At 56.2% G+C, this 21,540-nt stretch overlaps 1 protein-coding gene across 10 annotated transcripts in view; it reads left to right on the forward strand.

Annotated features, from left to right (window-relative positions):
- The window catches only part of ARHGEF10L (Rho guanine nucleotide exchange factor 10 like), a 160,361-nt gene that overhangs the window by 98,232 nt on the left and 40,589 nt on the right, over positions 1-21,540 (forward strand). For all 10 annotated transcript variants that reach the window (XM_059914797.1, XM_059914762.1, XM_059914825.1 and 7 more), the window contains 6 exons: positions 780-925; positions 3,227-3,408; positions 6,284-6,399; positions 6,929-7,056; positions 8,390-8,490; positions 17,016-17,137. In XM_059914797.1, the coding sequence (XP_059770780.1) occupies positions 780-925; positions 3,227-3,408; positions 6,284-6,399; positions 6,929-7,056; positions 8,390-8,490; positions 17,016-17,137 (795 nt within the window). The remainder of the gene's footprint in view (positions 1-779; positions 926-3,226; positions 3,409-6,283; positions 6,400-6,928; positions 7,057-8,389; positions 8,491-17,015; positions 17,138-21,540) is intronic.

Raw genomic sequence — 21,540 nt, forward strand, 5'->3', positions numbered from 1 at the left:
GCCTTGTCAACCAGCAGATCTGTCCCAGCCCCAGCACGAGGCCTTCCACGAGGCCAGTAGCTGAGGCTGTTCAGTAGGTCAGGGTGAGGAATGGGACCTACTTTCAGGCCAGGAGTCTCCCTGTTTGAGGCCACACGCACAGTGGCAGCAGTGGGGACAGTGGCCGCCATCTGCGGGGCGTCCCGTCGCAGGGCCGGCTCCTTGGGTGTGTGGCCTGTGCCGTCACGCAGGGCGGGCACTCAGAAGGGTCCCACGTTTGGCTTAAGGCTCTGCCATCGCCATCTTGAAATTCTTAATAATTCTGAGCGAGCACCGCATTTTCCTCCTCTGCTGGGCTCTGCGGATCATGTAGCCAGGTCCGGTCCCACGTTGCCTTGGTGATGTGAGCAGTAGAGGTCTCGCCCACTTGACAGCTGAGAAAGCTGAGGTGTGGAGAGGTGACATGGCACCTGCCAGAGGGCTTCACAGCGGGCGCTCCGGGAACCAAGGTCAGAGCACGGGTCTGTGGCTCTGGAGCTGTGCCGCTGGCAGTGACATAGGTACAGGCTGGCAGTGGCTGGCTCACCTGAGCAGGGGTGCTGGCTGCTGGGGCCGGTGGGTGGTCAGTGCCTCTTGTGCCCCGGGGATGGAGGGCGTGGCCCTGCCTCATCCTCTACCTCTCCCAGCTGTGGTCCCCTTTGTACGTGGAGGGAGAATCCTGGGTCTTTGGCACAGTGATGTCCCTGGAGCAGCCTGTGTACGATGTTGGTGTTGACCTTGCTCTGTCCCCTCCCCCCCAGCTTTTGACCTCAGGCCAGCGTCAGCTGCTCCTGTGTGAGACGCTGACGGAGACCGTGTACGGTGACCGCGGGCAGCTGATCAAATCCAAGGAGCGCAGGGTCTTCCTGCTCAACGACATGCTGGTCTGCGCCAACATCAACTTCAAGTAAGCAGGCCTGGCTGTTGCCCCTCCCTGGGGACCCCTCCTGTCGTGTCCCAGTCCGTCATAGCTGGGGTCCTACATGAGCTCATCGGAGGCCTCCAACGTCCTGACTTCCTCTTCTATCCCTTTGTGCCTGCTCTGTCCCTGGTCCCCAGAGCTAGGAAGCACCTGCAGAGGTCACTGAGGGTAAACAGCTGTCTGTTGCATAGGGTGGACTGTTCTGGAACTGTGCCGTCGGAACTGAACAGTCTGCTGAGTCTTGACCACTTTGAAATTCAAGAGATTCTTCCCTGTTCCCAGCCCAGATCCCAAATCCCTGCTGCTTTAAGTCAAATAGATTTTCCTCCGGCCAGATCTGAGTGTTTCTCAACATGAGTCTTTGCCTTTCCCCCAACTCCCTGCAGGAGCCTGGTTTCCCGGTTCTGGGTCAGAGGTTGTAGAAATGCCCAGTGCCAGGCTGCCAGGCTGCTCCCTGGAGTCAGGATTGGAGTTGGAGCCCTGCAGTGGGGAGAGGGTGATTCTTTAGACCAGAGTCTGCACACTCATGGCCCGTGGATTGCACTAGGCCTCTGGGAATCTTATGTTTGGCTCCTACGGGGAATTCACACAAAGATTGAGACATCTGGCTTCTCTTAGAAATGTGAAGATCTCACGTTCTGGGCCCACACTGCCTGGGGCCACATGGGCCTGCAGCTGGGTTGCGTGAACTCTTTACTGGGGCTCCCACCTGGCCCGGGTCACTCGCATCCACTGCTTGGTCCTGTGGGCATCAGGGATTGTGACCCTTTACCAAATGAAGGCCAGCTGGGACCTTTCCAGCCATACTCGTATCCACTCGAGTGGAGGAGAATCTCGGTTCTCAATATTTGGCAGCAGTTTCAAGAACCACGGAAACAGCAGGATGGCAGCAACAGCCCAGACCCACGAGGGAAAACAGTCACCCGTAGTTGGCGCTAACCCCAGCCTGGCTCTCCCACCGCCTGGCTGGAGCACGTGTGGGGTGGGGGGCGCCCGAGGAGCCTGATTTAGATTTTGCACCCAGAGTCGGCTGTGCCTTCCTGTGTGTGGCACGGAGCAGATTTGGGGATTATCTGTGGTTGTGGATCACGTGTCCTGGAAGGCGGGGTGCAAGCAGGGCCATCTGGGGACTCGCACACTCAGCCTCCACCCTCATCCTTTGGTCTATTAATCCATCAAATGTTTATTGAACTCTTACTTGGTGCCAGTTCACAGGTCTGGACAGGATCCGGCCCTGGTAGGGGCCTTGGGCAAGGAAGCCTCTGTCTCAGATCAGTGCAGCGGTGCTGATGGCTGACTCATTCATTCATTCACTCACTTCCTCATTCAAGCACTATAATTTATTTATTTATTTATTTATTTTTTGGGCTGTGTTGGGTCTTCGTTCCTGTGCGAGGGCTTTCTCTAGTTGCGGCAAGCGGGGGTCACTCTTCATCGCGGTGCGCGGGCCTCTCACTATCGCAGCCTCTCTTGTTGCGGAGCACAGGCTCCAGACGCGCAAGCTCAGTAATTGTGGCTCACGGGCCTAGTTGCTCCGCGGCCTGTGGGATCTTCCCGGACCAGGGCTCGAACCCGTGTCCCCTGCATTGGCAGGCAGATTCTCAACCACTGCGCCACCAGGGAAGCCCCAAGCACTATAATTTTTAAGTCACGTTTATATCCTGGGCTCCGTGCGGGTGCCAGGGATCTGACCTCCACCCTCTCTGCCCTCCTGTTGCTTGGAGCCTAGCATGGTGTGAAAGTGTGATGAGGGTGTTAGTGGCCTACTTTTGGGGGGTCATCTTGGGTGACTTGGGGTGAGTCACGTGACCTGTCTGAGCCTCAGTCTCCTTTTCTGGAATAACACAGGCTTCCTAGCGGGGCCACTGTGGGAATAGGTGATGGAAGGCCAGTGCCCAGTCTAGGGAGAAGGCCCTCCGTGTGGTCCCCTCTGCCCACACCTGGCCCAGCCCAGTGGCCGACCCCCAGGGGTGTCTCAGCAGCTGCAGAAACCACTCCGTAATGATAACGACCCTTCTTGTCTTTTTCCTCAGGCCTGCCAACCACAGGTAGGGGCGCCAAGGCTTGGGGTGGGCGTGTGATTCTGCATCTGGGGCTGGGGCCTGGACGCCCTGATGCTTCTGCCCCCTCCTCCGTTCCCCACTCCGCCTGGCTTGGTTTTGGCCTGAGGGCTTGTGCTTGGGCTGTGAGGTGCCTGGCTGAGCTGACCCGCTGAGGAGCGGCTCTGGCTGGCCCTGGGGCTGGGTGCTGCGGGCTCTCCAGGGCCGTGTCCTCTCTTCCTGGCAGGGGCCAGCTGGAGATCAGCAGCCTGGTGCCCCTGGGGCCCAGGTACGTGGTGAAGTGGAACACGGCGCTGCCCCAGGTGCAGGTGGTGGAGGTGGGCCAGGAGGGCAGCTCCTATGACAAGGACAACGTACTCATCCAGCACGCCGGCGCCAAGAAGGCCTCGGCTGTGGGCCAGGCCCAGAGTGAGTACCTGCCCCGACACTGCCCTGGGAGCACCTGCCCGGGCTCGGCCCCCAGGCCCACGGGCACTTGGCCCAGAGGCTTTTCCTGCTGTACATGACTGTACACAAACACACACCCTCATCCCTACCTGAGTGTGCAAATGCATGCTTCACGCAGTCACACTTACAGCCCCTGCCCACCCTAGTCCTGTACACCCTGGCAAGCATGCACACACACACATGCACACACGTGCACACGCATGCATGCACACGCAGTGACCTTGGATCAGAAAGGGTGACCTCCAGTGCCTGCCTGGCCATTGCTTGCCTCCATGTGGGACCTCAGTTCGCCCGTCTATACAGTGAGGGGCCCCGGTGACACTCACCCTGTGCCTGAAGCCCTCAGGGCCCAGGCTCAGGGCTGCCTGGCTCTGCCTGGATGCTGACTATCTTTCCCCCATGCTGACTGTCCCCTCAGACTGTTGGGCAACAAGGACAATGAGAGCTCGGGTGGCAGGCTCCCCCGTGCGCCCCGATCTCTCCATCTCCGTGGTGCTGCGGCAGGAACTTCCTGGTGCTGCCCTTCCCTCCCCTTTGCCCCTTGCTGTCCTGTCCCGTCCTCCACCCTCCCCAGGCCGACTCTTCAAAATGCACATCAGAGCTGTGTGTCACCCTTCACCTGAAATCCGCCGGTGGCTTCCCACTGCTCTCGGGGTGACGCCCCAGGTTCTCGCCCGGGCCCACACGCCCGCCCTGGGGGCCCACCTGCCTCCCCACCTCAGCCCACCCCACCCCTTCACTCCCTGGGCTTCGCTGCCCTGACCTCTCTGTTCCTGGGGGGTTGAGCCCCCTCCTGCCCCAGGGCCTTCTCCCGGCCTCTGCCCTTTTCCAGAGTGTTCTCCTGCCATCCTGTTTTTGTCTATCTGCCCCTACTCATCTTAGCTCAGGTGACACTTCCTCAGAGAAGCCTTCCTGATTCCTTTGGACTCGCCAGGTCCCCATCCTGTGCTCTCAAGGCCCAGGTGTGTTTTCCCCTTTATGGCGATGGTCTGGTTGCCATCTTGTCTTTCCCCTTGGTGTGACTAGCCCTCCGGAGCCTGGTGTGTGGTGGGTGTTAGTAGACATTTGTTGAATGAATGAAGGACGTAACTGCATGGCCAGCAGGAAGGCGCTTGGCTGTCACCCCTCCCCACTGGCCCGCTCTGTCCATCCCTGACCTGGGAGGTGGCTCTGAGGGAGGGACTCAGCGCACACTCTCGTCCTCGGAAGTCTGCGCCCACTTCAGCTGCTGTGTCCCCCTCCCCAGGCCTGGGAGGCATGGGAGGCCGTCTTGTGTTCCTGGCTCTCTGTTCACAGAAGCCCCCTGGGAGGGGCTCCTGGCCCATCTGCCCCCCTCAGAGGTGCCTTCAGCCCTGGCTCCACTCCACTCTCCCCCCACCATTCGGGCTCTTGCTCTGGGAGTTCTCCTTCAGCCACTGTCTTATCTGTGGCCACATTTCTCAAAGTAGAGTACTAGGATGCCAGACCCCCTTCACAGAGGAAAAAAGAAATCCTTGCTGAACCCCAGTTGGCCTTGAAAGATTTTTTATTATATTGTTATTCAAATATGTGCAAGTATAAGACTAGGTGTAATAAACTCCTTATGCTTATATCCCTTGAACAACCATAAAACCAAAACAGAATCACAAATAGAATAAAAATGATGCTACAAAACAATAAAATTCAAATTAACAGCATTAATTTAATGTGATGGATGATGTTGTTTTGCTGGCACCAAATTGCTCTCAGCATAGATGTGGTCCTCTTATGGGGCAGGTTCTTTTGAGTTCTCTGCACCTGTACCCCAAAGTGCCTCACGGCGATCTCCATTTCCCACCAGCTCACCCCGTTTGGGGCGCTGCAGAGCCCTTATTTGCCCTTCGTTTGGTGTGAGCGTATCTCTTACCGCCCACGCCCGCCTTGCTCTGTGTTCATTGCCTGGTGACCATCACGTGGTACCAAAGTCCACAGAAGCCCTGATACCGTGCAGCAGGATGTGGCTTTAAAGTCATTGTATCCAGGTGACTGAGGATGTGCATCTGATTTTTAGATAATCATCTCGATGAAAATCCAAATTAAATGCCTCCGCCCCTCCCTGGGATTCTGTAAGATCTCAGCTTGAGTAACCATGGCGTAGAGAACACAGCCCAAATTCCCTAGCCTGGCATTCAGGGACCTCCCCATCCAGTCCTGCTGGGCCCTTCTGCTCTGTCTCTTGCTGCCCTCCTTCCACGTCCCCGACACTGCATTTGTATCATCATCAGAGATCTGGGCACCCTCAGCCCCCATCCCATCTCTGTCCTATCACCCCGATATCTTTCTCCCCAGTACCTCCCACCATCTGCAGTTGTTAATTGACTCCTCCCTGACTCTGACCAGGTCATAAGCTCCACAAGAACAGGGACCCTGTCTGTCTCATTTGCAGCTGTCTCTCCAACATGTAGACTAGAACCTGCCATATAGTAGGTTCTTAGTACATCTTTGAACAACTTACTGTTCCTGGGCTTCCTTATACCACAGTGCCTTTGCACCTGCGGTTTTCCTTTTTTGGCAGTGCCCATCGCTGTCCTGGGCCTGTGAAGCCTCCTCACCTCTCATGAGCACAGTTGGTTCTCAGTCTTCTGGTCTCCTGTGACCCTTTGTATAGACTGAGAGTGGCCCAGATCCTAGGCGCTAGACTTTACCCGTGATTGGATTTGTCCCCCCTAGTAGACAAGAGCCTGGTAACATTTCCTTCTGTATCTGTAGTGCCATATCTCCAGGGCGACAGCTCTTCTTTTTTGCAGTGAGTACCTGCTTGGGCCCTTGGTGGTGCCTTCCCCACCCCTGAGGCTGAGTAGGGTCTCTCTCTGCCCAGATAAGGTGTACCTCGGGCCCCCGCGCCTCTTCCAGGAGCTGCAGGACCTGCAGAAGGACCTGGCTGTGGTGGAGCAGATCACGCTCCTTGTCAGCACGCTGCACGGCACCTACCAGGTACCCAGCACTGGCCTCGGCAGGAACGTGTGGGTGGGCTCCTCTCCCGCCCGGTCCCCCGATGTGCCCTGGCCTCTGGGCTCCCACTAGCAGCAGTACTGGCTGAAGATCCTGTCACTATCTGGAAGTCTGGTGGGCGGCCTCCGGTTCGGGTTGAAGCTCTGGTTCGAGTTGAGCAGGGCCCGGCTATGGGCATTTTTTTTTTTTTTTTTTTTGGTTCTCTGCTCAGTGTCTGGTCTGTCCTGCAGCTCCTTCCCGAGCCTCGTCCCAGGCTGGAGGGGAAGCTGGCTGGGAGGGTGTGTCCCTCTCCAAGGAGGGGTGCCGTGGAGGGGGGAGGTCTGAACCAAGGCCTGGAGTCCGGGGAGTCGGCATCCCCCCACCGCTTGTGACCGAGTGAGCCGCCCAGGTTGAGCTCCAACACTGACCCCCGGCTCCTCTCCCCTTGGGGCCCTGACTGCTGTGGGATCTGGGGTGGCTTTCGGGGAGCCAGAGGGCTATATGGTGACCTCCTTGGCCTCCTTGACCCTAGAACCTGAACATGACCGTGGCTCAAGACTGGTGCCTGGCCCTGCAGAGGCTTATGCGGGTGAAGGAGGAGGAGATCCACTCGGCCAACAAGTGCCGCCTCAGGCTCCTGCTTCCCGGGAAACCCGACAAGTGAGAGGAAGAGGGGCCTTGGAGAGGGGCGTCGGGACCAGCCTGCTTGCCAGCACTGCGGGGGTGGGCGTGGGCGTACACGCATCGTGGGCCGTGCCTGGCAAAGCATTTGACACAGAGCAGGTGCTCGTGGTCAGATGAATGAATGAATGAATGAATGAACAAACGACCTGTTTGTACCTGGGGTGAGGCTGTCCTCTGTTAGGCTACTCGGACACCCTGCCGTCGGTTAGTAGACTGTGCAGTCCCCTGGGACCAGGCCCTGGGTCTCCTCTCATAGACCCAGCCTCCCCCCAAATGCTCCCACAGGAGCTCGTGCTCAGTTGACCCGCAGCTGATGTTTGTGGAATTGATGCAGAGATGGGGGAAGCGATCCGTCTGATCCCCACTCTACAGATGGGGAAGGCGAGGCTCAGAAGTAGGTGGCAGAGCTGGGTTCTGAGGATTCTGACTCCGAAGCCGAGGAGGCTGGCGCAGTGAGGGACTCAGAGCCCAGGTTTTGACCTCTTGGCTGGGCGGGGACAGTGTTACAAGCACAGTGGCTGCAGGGAAGGGGAGACTGGGGCGCTGTGGTCTGAGGCAGGTCCGGGAGCCAGGATGCAAGGGTCAGGGCTGGAGTCTGAGGGTCAGCAGCCTGGAACCTTCTGGGTGCCCTGCTGAGCGGCTCTCTCCCCTTCTCTGCGCCCCTTCCTCACCCTCCTGCCCACCTCCCGGGGGCTGGGATGGCTCACAGGGGGGAAATGGGCCCCGGAGAACAATGAAGGGGCTCCCACTGCTCTAAGGTGAGATGACAGTGTGGTGACAGCAGTGACCTCTGGCCACCCCAAGCCTGTACATACCCCCATTCATTCATTTTTTCATTCATTCATGTGTCCGTTCAGGAGACATTTACCAAGCAAGTGCCCTGTGCCAGGTGCTGGGAACAGGCCCGAGTCAGAGGCTCCAGGGTCAGGCGTGTGCAGGTGTCTGACGAGGCCTGTGGAACCCTGACCAGGTGGGGCCCTGGAGGGCCTCTCGAGTCGCAGCCTGCGGAGGGCCAGACCCCCCATGGCCTTGCTAGGCACCCACGCTGGGGTGCCTGGGCCGGGCTGGAGGCCGCGGCCTGGTCGCTCGGGGGAGTTGCCTGCCCCCTCCCCGGGGCTGTGGTGGGTGGAGGGAGTCCTCCCCCAGGGGACTGAGGCTTTGCCAGGCCACTGGCCTCTCTGGCCATGCTTTGATGCTCTGCACAGACCTTGCTCTATCTCCAGGGCTGGTGGTTGGGGGGAAGAGCTGGGTACCTCCCGGGTGAGCCAGGCCCCGTTCCAGCACTCATGCTCCTGCCCTCTCACCGCAGGTCCGGCCGCCCCATCAGCTTCATGGTGGTCTTCATCACCCCCAACCCCCTGAGCAAGATCTCCTGGGTCAACAGGTTGCACTTGGCCAAGATCGGACTCCGTGAGTAAAGCCCCGGGGTCAGGAGTGCGGAGAGGGGAGGTCCGGGGAGTGTATATGTGAGTCAGAGGGCGTTGTCCAGTCTTGGGGGGCAGGGAGGCTTCTGAGTGGAGGGAGATGGTGCATCGGAGAAACAACTGGGGCCAGAGGCTCTGCTTCGTGACCTTGGACACGTCACTTCCCCTCTCTGAGCCTCAGTTTCCCCATCTGTAAAATGGTGGGAGTTAACAGAAAGTAAATTAGTGGTTGCCAGGGTCCTGGGAGGAGGAGGGAATGGAGAGTCACCACTACAGTTTTTTTTTTGGTGAGAGTGATGAAAATGTTCTCAAATTAGATAGTGGTGATGGTTGCCCAAGTCTGCGAATATACTAGAAACCAGTGAGATGTACTCTTTAAAGGGGTGGGTTTTATGGTAGCTGAATTATATCTCAATAAAACTGTTACATAAAGAATGATGCAGGTTAGACTAAACTGATTCTCAAGCAAAGGCCTCTTTATAATTCTTTTCTCCTATGCACCCCCTAATAATAGTACAGATAAATAATAGGTATTTCTATTTATAGAGTGCTTCCTGTGCGGCAAGCATTTTTCTAAGCATTTTACACACATCTCTTTCATTTCACGTTCACAATAACTCTAAGAGGTAAGTCTGTTGTGAATCTCTTTGTACAGCTGAGGATTCTGAGGCCCAGAGAGGTGCAGTGGCTTGCCTGAGGTCACACAGCAGGGAGAGGTTCAGAACCTGGGCAGTCGGCCCCCAGAGCCCACTCTCAATCCCTGTCCATTCTGCTTCCTCAAGTTGGTGAGCTTCTGTCTGCCAAACCACATTCATTAAATTATAATTACTTTGTGCTTTTTTTGAATTGACAAAAGGCCTAGTTTCTTGCCAATCAGGACCATTATTTGCTGTGACCTACTAGAATTCCCATTTGCCGATTCCAGTCAATAGCAGTGATTTCTGGGGTTTTGTTTTATTTTTTATTTTTTTAAAATTTCTGGCGTGATCTTTATCTAGATAAATATATATTTCCGATAGATTTTAAAACATTTCTGGAAAGGAGTCAGGACCTTCGTCAATGGCTTTCATCAATTAAAAAACTATTTATTGAGTCTCTCCAGTAATTTTAGGTATAGGGGAAAAGAGCAATGACAAAAACAGAAAGGTTGCTGTTCTCAAGGAACTTACAGTTTATGAGGGGCAGGCAGAGATTTACATGAGGAACAAATCAACAGGGAGAGGTCGGTGCTGTGAGGGGGTAGAGCCGGGTGTGTGACTGGCACCGAGCCTGGGGGCCGGGACTGCTGTCAGGGAGGGCCTCTGAGGAGGTGACATCTGAAGCTGTGCAGAGGTCTGGATAAAGCGATCCAGGCTTTGGAACAGCAAGTGCAAAGGTCCTGAGGTAGCCAGAGTTGGTGAATGGTGGGGTGTGGCGGGAGACAGGTGGAAGTAGGGAGCAGGTTTTCCAGAAAGCCAGGGTGAGGTGCATGGAACTCTTTCTTGACGCGTGGGGGCTGTGGGTTGCAGAGCTGAGAGAACCGGACAACGGCGTGAACTGATTTCTATTTAAGTGGATCATTCTGGCTGCTACTCGGAGAGAGGCATGTGGAGACTGGGGAGGGAAACGGGGAAGAGGTTGTGGCTTTGGAGGAGCCGGCATCAGAGACTTCTGCTCAGCCAGCCCCTTCTTGGATCTGGCGCTGACATCGCACAGGCCTCCGCTGGGTGTTTCTGGGCGACCAGGAGGCCTGCGGAGGGTGGAGGAAGGGTTTCAGGCAGAGGCTGCCTCAGCCCTGGCAGAGGGCTTCGGAGATTCCAGCCGAGGAAAGGTTACGGTGGCCTGCCTGCTGGGCCTCGGGCCACCCGCTCCGCTCTCTCCCCTTCCCGTGGAGCAGTGCGTCTAGGGCAAGCTCCTGAGCCCTGTTTGTACACCTGCTAAAGGCAGGTGCATCTCCCGTTTGAAGCCCAGATGCTTTGCAGAGTGGGCCTTGGCGTTGGTGGGAGAGGAGCCGACTGATGTGAGCATCTCCGTTCTTGGCGGCCTGTGAAGACGCTCGGCTGCCTTATCTCCACATGGCTTCACTGCAGCAAAAGCTTTAATGGAAAGAGAGTCATTTGAAATCTTATTTGAATGCCTGGGTTCCCCTGGGGCTTGAATAATTTGTTTCTTTTATTTTGCCAGTTTTTTTATCTGCAGTGCCTGGTGCGGAGGAAAATAATACAAGCCCGTTAGAAATAGAACCGTTAAAAACATTTATTCACAAAGGATGTTATTCCTTTAATTTTTTTTTTTTTTTCTGCATCTTTCTCTCTCCCTGACTCCAGCGTGCCGAGATCATAATCCACTAAAGATTGGGAAAGAGTGGGCTGGAGTTGGGGGGTGCCTGGGATCCGAGATGGGGGGGGCAGTTCTGTCCCTTGGAAGGGCAGGGGTCCTGGGGAATCTGGGGACCCAGTTTACATCCCTGTGTGGCCACTGCTGTGCTGTGCGGCCTGAGAAAGGCAGGCTTCCTCAGTAACTTGGCCTAGAGTTCCACGGGCCTTTTCCCTGTTGCATTTCGGGATCTTAGCACCACGTGAAAGGAGCCAGACAGCGTGGGTTCAGTTCCCGGTTCTGCCGCCTGCCAGCTCTGTGATCTTGGGCAAACGATTTCACCTCTGCATGCCTTGGATTCCCCATCAGAAAATGGGGATATTCATAGGGTATCATGTGAGCATAAGGGGAGATGGTGCCTGGAAGGCGCCTGGCACACCGGAGAAGCTCCTAGGAAAGGGGTGTCTGCATCTCACAGTGGGGAAGTGACAGGCCTGGGGTCACATGACATTTAGTCATGTGCCAGGATGCCCTCCCCCTCTCTCTGCCAATTAGTCTCTGTTCATTAAGGCTCCAGAAAAGAGACGCAGATAGGAGGCCCCAGGGGTGGGGAGTGGGGAAAGGGGAGATTGGGGCTTCCAGCTCTCCCTTCCTGTGTCTCCCCCAACCCTTACAGCTCTAAGTGCTGCATCCCTGGCCCAGGGACCCCTGCAGCCTCTTCCCCCCATGGCCCTCCTGGTTCCCACCCCTGGAGGACCTGGGCTGGGCAGGCCCCAGGCTAATCCCACGCTCCCAGGGACAGGTCCTCGCTGGGCATGGCCTGGCGGGCTCTCCCCACTGCCTGTGACTTGGTTAGTTTTCCAGCCTTCATTCCTCACAGTAATACCGACGCACCACCTTATGATGGATCCGGTTACAGAGTCCTGAGCGTGGCCCAGGCTGCGTGCCGAGCGTGTTCTAACCCTCATCTCTCGTCTCCATTAACCCTCAACCGTCCCAGAGCCAGGGACCTGCCCAAGCCCTTGGCCGGAAGTGGTAAGTCTGCCCTCCAGGAGGGGGACTGAAGGTACTGGCCCAGGAGCCCGACTTGGGTTTTACCCCAGCTGGGTGATCATGGCCACTGCCTGGCCTCCCTGGACCCCAGCGTCTCTCTCTGCAGGATAAGATGCATGCTGACGTCCCAGCAGCCCTGATGTCTGTGGCCACGGCCAGTAGCATCTCCGCGGTGCTGGGAGGTGTGAGACGGGCCTTGGATTTAAGAAGGAAGAGAAGGGCAGTCCAAACTGTCCGCTGGGGCAGCAGTGACAGGCAGGGCATGGTGCTGGGACTCAGGAGGAGTTTGGGAGGCAGGTGGGGCTGGAGAAGCAGGGCAGGGCCAGTGCAGGCGGTGGGCTCAGCCCAGTGGCGGTGGGTGGTCTGACCTCAGGCATAGTAATAGGCAGCTTTTTAACCATGAGCACAGCGATCATAATGGGTACTATTTTTTGAGTGTCTGGTATTAAATATAGTCTTTCCAGTGCTCACAGCAACTCCAAATGGTTGGGACTATTTCCCCCATTTTCCAGAAGAGGCCACAGGCTAGGAGAGGTTAAGTGTCCGGCTCTGTATCCCCCAGGGCCCTTGTGGCAGAGTCGGCTTCCTGCGGCCAGTGGGTGGTCCCGAGGGCTCAGGGGGTGGGAAGAGCGAGCGGGAACATGGGCTCCGGCCCTGGAGCTGCTCCCACTGCCCCCTGGATGGCTCTCAAGTTCGGTGGGCACTGGCAAACAGAGCTGGCTGCTAAATAAGCCCCCCCTTAACATCAGTTGGAAATCGCAGCTTTGCCCTTGGTGCCTGTTCTTAATGTCACTTATCCCAAGCGGGCTTTCAATTTCCAGTGGTAACAGCCTTCTAATTTGGTCTCAGCCGCTCCGGTTTTGTGACGGGAACAATGGCAGTGGCAGATGGGGAACAACAACTCCAGTTTCTTTTAACGTTCCCAGTCGCAGGCAGGGAAGGCACCATCTGAAACGAGAAGGTCAGATCATTAAAGGGATGCATAGTGATAAATTGCCAGGACTTGATGGGCTGTGGGTGCGTGGCAGGAGGAGAGGGATGAGCTCGGGGCGACGTGGTGACGGGTGGGCATGGGGGCTTATGTCCACCCGCTGAGCTCCAGGCGAGCAGGTGGGCTTGACTGCTCTCTCGGGCTCCTGCCCCTGGGGAGGCGAGGGTCTGCGTGACTGTAAGCTCCTTGAGAGCAGGGCCAGACTCTCCAATCTCGATCATCTTTGTTCACTGCCTGGAGCCTTGTCCAAGAGGCAGCGCGGTGGCTGTGATGTGAGCTCCTGCCAAGGAGAGGTGGTGTCCCCCAGGGCGGGCGGGCTGTCTCGGCTGTCACGGCAGGGCCGCGGGCGCTGTGCAAGGTGCCCCAGAGCTTAGTTCCTTGGCTCCTGCACCCTGTCTTTGACTCCCTGACCTCCGTTTCCCCAGTGTAGATGGGGATGGGAACTCCGACTTCCCCTGGTGGCTGTGGGATGACGTGCGGGACAGAGCTTTGTAAACTGTGAAGTGCGGTGCGCATAGTCATTCTGTTTCGGTGATGCCCATCCTGTGCCATTGTTGTCCTTTCCTTGATGGCCTCTCCTCCTCGGTGGCGGGAACCAGGTTTCATGCGACTCTGTCTCCAGGGCTCAGTGGGGCAGAGGGCCTGACGCCGGGGTCGCCTCTGGCCTGTTTAGGGAGTGAGCTCCCTGTCCAGCGCCTCCACTGCTTGAGGGGGTGGGGCAGGCACCGGAGCCTCTGTCGGAGCCAGCTGTTCACATAATAATTTCTGACATTTGCGAATGTCTTCATCTTCTCAAAGAGCCTCCGCACTTGCCCGCTCATTCCGGCTCCTCTTGCTGTGACCTACACGCAGACATCACCTTTCTCTGGTGGCAATAGCATTTTTAAAGCCCCTTTATTGTGGTGTGATTGACATACAAAGAGGTATCCATATTTCAAGCATACAACTTGATGGGTTTGGAGGTAATCATACCCCTGTGAACTCCATCACCACAGTCTACGCCATAAGCAAACCCATCCTCTGAAAAGTTCCCTCCTGCCCTCTTCCTTATTATTGTTATTTTTTGTGTGTGTGATAAGAACGCTTAACATAAGATCTATCCTCTTAGCCAGTCTTTAAGCACGTCATACAGAATTGTTAGCTATAGGCTGTACAGATGATCTCTGGGATTTACTCATCTTGTAAAAACAAAGCTTCGTACCCTTGGATTGGTTCCTCCTGTTTCCCCTCCCCAGTTGACCATATTTCTCCAGTGCTTGCTCTGTGCTGGCTGGGGGTTTGGGGTGGTGACTGCTCTTGGTGGCCATCATTCCGGTTTGACAAATCCGGAAAATGAGGCTCCAGGAAGAGACTTTTGTTCATGCCACACAAGGGTGTTGATGGTCTGCTGTGTGTCCAGTGCCATGTGAGGGGGTTGGAGGGTACAGAAGGAGATGGTGTGGAAGGTTTCAGCCTTCATGGAACATGGGCGTTGTAGGGGAGCCTCTGGGCACACATGCACAATGAAACACTCACATGTGCACACGCATGCACGCACATATACACGTGTACTCGCGCACGCACGCGTGCGCGCACACACGCGTGCGCGCACACACACACACACACACACGGAGGAAAAAAGAGACAAGCCAGAAAAAGAGCTGGAAATTGTGCTCAGGGCCATTACACACACCAATAGGGGCTGAGACAGAAAGTGATGGAGGTGGCAGATGGGGTGATGGTCAGTTAAGGCCTTTCCGAGAAGGTGGAGGTGTAACCTAAGCCTCGCAGAGGAGTGGAGCCAGCCCTGGAGAGAGCTGAGTGCAGCCTTCCAGGCAGAGGGAGCTTTCCGGGCTCGTCCCGTTTAAGTTGCTGAGGAAAGCATAGCACGGTGGAGCCTGCAGCCGAGGGATGAGGCTGAGAGGGAAAGAGGGTCCTTGCAGCTCTTGTGGAAGAGTTTGGATTTTATTCCAACTGGTCGGGGACTCAGTAGGCATTTTTAAGCAGGGAAACAACGAGGCCCAGGGGAAGTTTAGCAGGATGGCTCTGGCTGCTGTGGGGAAGGCCAACTGTAGGGGGCAGTAGTGAGCGCAGAAAGACTGGTCAGGAGGTCCCCATGTGGCCGCGGGGCACTCTTGGGCTGAGCCAACCCTCCCTCCTTGTAGCTGAGTAGATGTTTGTGGTGGGGGGGGGGAGGGCTGCTGTCAGACCCTTTGGTTGGTGACCTCTCCTCCCATTTCCAAAGCTCTAGGCACCCCTCATCTTGATGTCATTGCGTTAAGTGGCCCCTCTCACCTGGGGTGCCCTGTCCAGTGCCTCTGGCTCTTCGGGGCAGAGTACCTCCTCATTGTCTACTGTCACCATGTCCAGGGTCATTCATGCCCAGGGGTGTCACTGGGGGTCTGATTGCTGGAAGATTGCCTGGTTTAGTGCAAAGAACTCAGCCTGTCAGTCAGACAGACCTAGGTCCGCATGTGGGCTCTGCCACCTAGCCATGCACGTGACTTGGTCAACTTACTTACTTGTCAGTCTCATCATTTGTAAGGTGAAAATTGTTATTCTGACTGTGCTTGGTTATTGTGCAAACTAGCCAGGGAGCATATGTAAAGCACTCAGAGTGTGCCTGACGCCTGGACACATACTGGGCGTGTCTGAGCTGCGCCCTGCCCCTGCCATCATGGGATCCCTGGAGGGCAGCCATCAGATGGAGTATAAAGAATATGGGCTCCTTAGCAGGGAGAATTCCTCAGGAGAGATGGCGGTTTACTCACTTGCTCACTCATTCATTCTTTCAATCCATGTTCGCTGAGCACTTACTATGTGCGGGCAGCGTGCTGGGTGCCAGAGAGATAGTGGTGGACAAGACAGCCCAGATCCCTGCTGCTTTGAACTTACATTCTAGAGACTTATGGAGACAGACCGTAAGCAAGGAAACAGAAAACATGATTTTTGATTGTGAAAGCTGTATGGGAAATAAGACAGGGTGTTTAGTGTGGTTTCTGAGAGAAGGGGGCCATTGTAGCCAGCGTGGTCAGGGAGGACTTCTTGGAGGTGGTGGCGTGTGAGGGAGCCCAGACCCATGTGAAGGAGACGCCACAGAGAATGTGGTTGAGCAGATGCTCTTGAGCGCAACAGTCTCCAGGTGAGGATCCAGGGTCCAGGCTTGGGCCTGAGCATGTGCACTTCCTTTTTTTTTTTTAATCTATAAATTTATTATTTTTGGCTGCATTGGGTCTGTTGCTGTGCACAGGCTTTCTCTAGTTGCGGCGAGTGGGGGCTACTCTTCGTTGCGGTGCACGGGCTTCTCATTGCGGTGGCTTCTCTTGTTGCAGAACATGGGCTCTAGGCATGCGGGTTTCAGTTGTTGTGGCTCGTGGGCTCTGGAGCGCAGGCTCAGTAGTTGTGGTGCACAGGCTTAGTAGCTCCACGGCATGTGGGATCTTCCCGGATCAGGGCTCCAACCCGTGTCCCCTGCATTGGCAGGCAGATTGTTAACCACTGCGCCACCAGGAAAGCCCAGCATGTGCACTTCTAACAGGCTGCCAGGGGCTTTGATGCCAGCTGGACTGGGGGACCTGGAGGCAGGTGACCTCCTAGGTTTCAGGGTAGGTCTTAAAGGGAGCAGGAGAGAGAGTCTTCCTCTTGACCATCGTCATCACAGGTATAAAAGTGTCATGGCTGCGCTGTCACAATCCAAAAACCTCTTGTCCGCCTACTTGTTTTTGGCCGCCTCCCACCTCTAGAAGGTAAGGTCAAGGCAGCAGGGGCCTGGACTGTGCCCAGTGTCTTAATGCTTTTTGAAATCCTGTCCCATGTGCTGTTTCACTGGATCCTCGCAGCAACTGCAGGATGAAGGCATTTTCATCGTCCCTGTTTCATAGCTGAAGAAATCGAGGCTCAGAGAGTTGGGCGGATTTGCACAAGGTTGCTCAGAGAGAAGGTGGGCAAGCTGGGACTGAAGCCTTAGGTTTCCCGACTCCCAGCCTGGGACCCATGGCTGTGACCGTGGAGTGAGGCTGGATTTCATCTCACTGGGCAGGCGTGGGGCTGGGGGAGCGGCTGGCTGGGTCGGTGGGGCATGTGGGCCAGGCCTCTGGGGCCCACGGTGGCTTACTGGGCTTTCAGGGCCCCTCACAGTCCGCTTGGTCCTCGGTCTCTGACCAGCTCCTCCCACCTCCTTCCTCTTGCCTCAGGGGAGGAGAACCAGCCGGGCTGGCTGTGTCCGGACGAGGACAAGAAGAGCAAAGCCCCATTCTGGTGCCCAATCCTGGCCTGCTGCATCCCTGCCTTCTCTTCCCGGGGCCTCAGCCTGCAGGTGAGTGGCACGCATCTTGCTGAGCCCACCACGAAGGTGGCTCCTGGGACAACCAGAGTTTCCGGGTGGTGCCCACAGCAGGGGAGGCCTGGCTTCCAGCTTCAGCTTCTAGACCTCTTGCTGACGGAGTTGATCGAGGCTTTTTGTTATTCTCAGAGTCAGCTTTTCTCCCCCAAATGAGGGGGCAGATGCCCTCTGTGGGTCACTGAACAGAAAATTCCATCATTTTGAGCTAACAAAAAGCAATGATCTCATCAGTTGATGGCGTGACGCCAGCTCAGAAGATAGACTGTAATAGGCCCACCTGGCCGTGCCAGACTTTGTGGGTTTCACCCTTTATGATGCTGCCGTGGGGCAGCCGGCTTTGGCTCCACAGCCATCATGCCCCTTGGTGCTTTGCTGTCACTGTCTTGTTTTAATATTTATAAGAACCCCATGAATAGATGTTTCTAGATCTGTTTCACAGGTAAGGAAGCTATGGCTCAGACAGGTGATGTGATTTTTCTAAAAAAAACACCGCCGGTAAGGATGAGTTGTAGGAATTGGAACCTTGCTGCCTTCAGCGCCCCAGGTTGTAACGACAAGGATGTTCACTTCCAATGTCATCTGTCCCCGATGTCCCAGCTGAGCTCACCCCTCCATCTGGATTAGTTACTGCCCATCCCTCTCCCAAGGAGATGAGGTCATCTGAGCTCCAGGGAGGGGACCTAGGCCCAGGTGAATCCCCAAGAGACAAACCGGGCTGTAGATAGGGGCTCTAAACAGCTAAAATACCCTTGAGATGCCAATTCATTCATTCATCTGTTCTGCATATAATTTTTGAGGACCTACTGTGTGCCAGCCTCTGTGCCGGACACTGGGAATATGGTGGTGACCAAAACATACAAGGTTCCTGCCTACATGTGGCTTTCAATCTAGAGGAGAGACGGGTAATACCACCCCCACTCCCCCGCCCCGGCAAACAAAAGCAAATAGAAAAGAGTGCTGTGTGTTATAAAGAAAATAAATCCGATATAATAGATACAGAGATGGAGCCACGTAGTTAGGGGGTCAGAGAGGGCCTCTCAGAGGAGGTGGCATTTAAAGTGAGCCCCGCATGGCAAGGAGGATCCAAGCCTTTGAGGGCCCAGGGGGAGAATATTTCAAATATTGACAAGACAAGACAGACTGACACAGAAGCCCATGATAGGAGCAGTTGGGGCAGCTGGCATGGCTGTAGCTCCGTGAGCTGGGAGGGGAGCCCAGTGGTGGGTGAGCTGGGCCACGCCGGACTCATAGGCTGGGTCAGGTTTGGCTTTCATTCTTGGCAATGAAAAGCCAAGCATGGCTCCAAGCAGGGGACTGGCACGATCTGGTTTACACTTTGGAAGGATCATCTGATCCTTCTGGCTTTTGCGTGAGAGTGAACCGTGGACACGGAGGGAGCAGGACTGGAGACCAAGAGACCGGAGCAGAGCTTGGCGCTGGGGTCCTGCTGAGATGGGGTGGGACTTGGTGCAGGTGGAGGCCGGGGAGGAGGCCTGGGGGGAGGCCAGGGTAGACTAGCACGAGAAGAGTGAGGCACTCATGGTCAAAATAAGTGATATTTTCACACAATACTTAAAAAAAAATCAGACCGGCAAACTGTGGCCTTGGTTTGCCTGCTTTTTTTGGTAAATAAAGAGCCAGAATTAGGGTGAGGCAGGGTCAGGTCCTGTCTTTATTTAAACTCTTAGTAATTGTTCACTATGGATTTTTTTTTTTGCATTTTTATTGTAAACAAATTGTGTTAAAATATTTTCTTGATTGTGTTAAAATATATCTCTGAGTGTTTGGGCCTCCCTGAAGATGTGCCCCTGGGATGAGTGCCCCGCTCTCCTCACCCTGGTCCCGGCCCTGGTGGGGAAACACTGGGGCAGCGCTCTGGGGTAGGAGTGGCTGAACTGGTGAGAGGTTAGACGGGGGCTGAGGGTGAAGGAGAGGATGGATGAGCTGAGTATTTGGCTTGTGCTCCCGAAAGCTGGTGTCAGCGGGGTGGGCTGCTGTTTCTTGTTCCACAGCCTGATTTAGGGGTTCAGTGAGAGAGACTGGGTCAGGTTCCCAGCACTGAGCTTGACTGGTAGCTGGTGCTCAGTAGACAGTGGCCATAATAAAAACAACAACAATAACAGCAACAGCGATATGACTTCAGTTCCTTTAGTCTTGACAACTTGGGGTCAGGCCCTTCCCAGAGGCATCTGTGCCAGGCTCTGTCCTGGGCATTTCCCAGCGATGAACTCTGATCCCCGCAGCTGCCCTCAGAGGAGGGGCCGCTAGCCCTTGCGGCTGAGAGAAGGAATTCAGGAGTGATAACTTGCCTGCTGGGCAGGGAGGGTTTTCTTGACCCCTGCCCTATCCTGCTCCTTCCCGCCTCTCCCTGGGGCTTGGCTGGCATGTGCCCCAGCACGATCCCCCCACCAAACATTCCCGGCCTTTGTAGGGCTTCAGTCCTTATTTATTGATAACAGGAGGCTCTTACCTCCTGGGGGTTGCCTGTGGGCCTCGGGGTGGGGACAGTTCAGGTCCCCCCCTGCCTGCGGCTCTCCTGGCCCTAGCGCATCCCATGGAGAAGGACTTCTGGGGTGGGGAAGGGATTGTCCCATCTCCCCCCAGGGCCTTGGGCCTCTGGTGAATACAGGACGTGGGCCTGTGCCCTGATGGGCCACACGGGGTGGTGGGGTCACAGACAGGCCGCTGCCTCCGGGGCTTCCCTGAAAGAAATGCCCACCTGAGCGGGCAGCCATCTGCCTCCTCTCCCTGGGGGGACTTGGGCCTGACCTCATGTGAAGCTCGTGGGGCTGCCCCTGCCCCACCTCTCCTGAGGAGCACCGCCCCCGCCCCACCCCCGAGTGATCCAAGGGAGCTGCAAGGGAATCCCCGCGAGGGACGGGCCCGTGGAGCTCCCGAGGGACTTATCAGAGCCTGCATGTCCCCGTTTGCTGGGCCCCAAGACACCGTGCCCTCTGCTTGCACCTGCCTCCCACCCCGGACCGGACACATGTGCCCATCGGCTCCGTGCTGGCAGCAGGTGGATTAGGGCCTTGTCCAATTACCGCGAACAGATGTGAGCATGTGGGCCCCTGCCTACGCCTCGCCCCAGGCCCAGTCCCGGGGGCCCAGGACGCGGGCTCTGCGGCTGGCCTAACGAGAGCTGCAGCCGAGCCTGTTCTCCCGGAAAGGCTTGTTATCCCAGCCCCTCTCCCAGTGTAGACGAGCTCAGACCTCTTGTACTGCCAGCCAGATGGGGGTGTGTGTTGGGTTCTTTCCCTCAAGGGAACAGGGATGCTGGGGCTGAAGGAAAGAGCATCTCTCCTCTCAGTGCTGAGGATGGCCGGTCCCCATGCTGGGCTGCACCATGGCCTTCAGACTCATCAGGGAATTGCTTGGGGGAGGGAAAGAGCAGCTACGGGAGCCACCGTGCCCTGGGTTTGAATCCCAGCTCTGCATGTCGCAGCTGTGTGACATCAGGAATGCTACTTCGGCTCTTGATGTCACAGCTGTGTCTTCAGTGCATAAACTGGGGTGACCGTGGTGCCTCCCTGATTGGGTTATAGTGAGGGTTAAATGACACGATTCTTGTCAGATGCTTGCTGTCTGCTGTGTGCCGTGCCTTCGGAGTTCAAGAATTGGAAGCGAATATTTGAGGACATTTTGGTCCCCAGGAAGGAAAAGTCACTGGTGTCTGTTTTGGGGGGTTTCCGATAGCCTGACTGTCAGGTGTTGGGAGGTTCTTCTTGAACCTGGGCTCCGTCCAAGGTGTAAGCCTCTCCCTGGCGGGCAAGGGGGGTGGGAAGGGGAGGGCTCAGTGCAAACCCATTCTCCCTTGGGCTGAGGTCCAGTTAGAGGCCTGGCTGGGGACAGGGCCTTGGGGAGGGGGTGGGGTACTGCCCACTCTGGGGAGCTTTAACACGCAAGCGTCTTGGGGGCCTGGGGGCTGCAGCCCAGAGCTGCAGAGGGTCTTGTCAGCAGGCTTGCCTAGGCCTCAGTACACTAGCTAAGTGGGCTCTGTCCTGGCTGTCACCCTCCATCCGCCAGAATTGCTGTTCGTGGGTCCCTGTCTCCTAACTGTGTGTCACAGTGGCTCATGTGGAATAGCCCCTCCCCCATAGTGTTGTTCTGCCGACAGTGTTACTGCTTATTGAGTGCTCACACATCCCACAGGAAGTCCTCGTAAGCAGTGGCCGCTGCCGGGCTTCACGTCTACCATCTCTAGTCCCCAAGGCCATCCTGACAAGATGTCAGGGTCCCCATGACCATGAAGAATGGGTTTGTGGGGTCACCCAGCTGGTAGCAGCCGAGCTGGGACTGGAGCTCGCTGGCTGCATCCAAAGCTGGCCTCCTTTCTACAGCCTGTGCTCTCCTCTGCTCTTTATGGGGCACCTTGA

The sequence above is a fragment of the Balaenoptera ricei genome, chromosome 1 (assembly GCF_028023285.1).
Source record: "Balaenoptera ricei isolate mBalRic1 chromosome 1, mBalRic1.hap2, whole genome shotgun sequence".
Classification (NCBI taxonomy): Eukaryota; Metazoa; Chordata; class Mammalia; order Artiodactyla; family Balaenopteridae; genus Balaenoptera; species Balaenoptera ricei.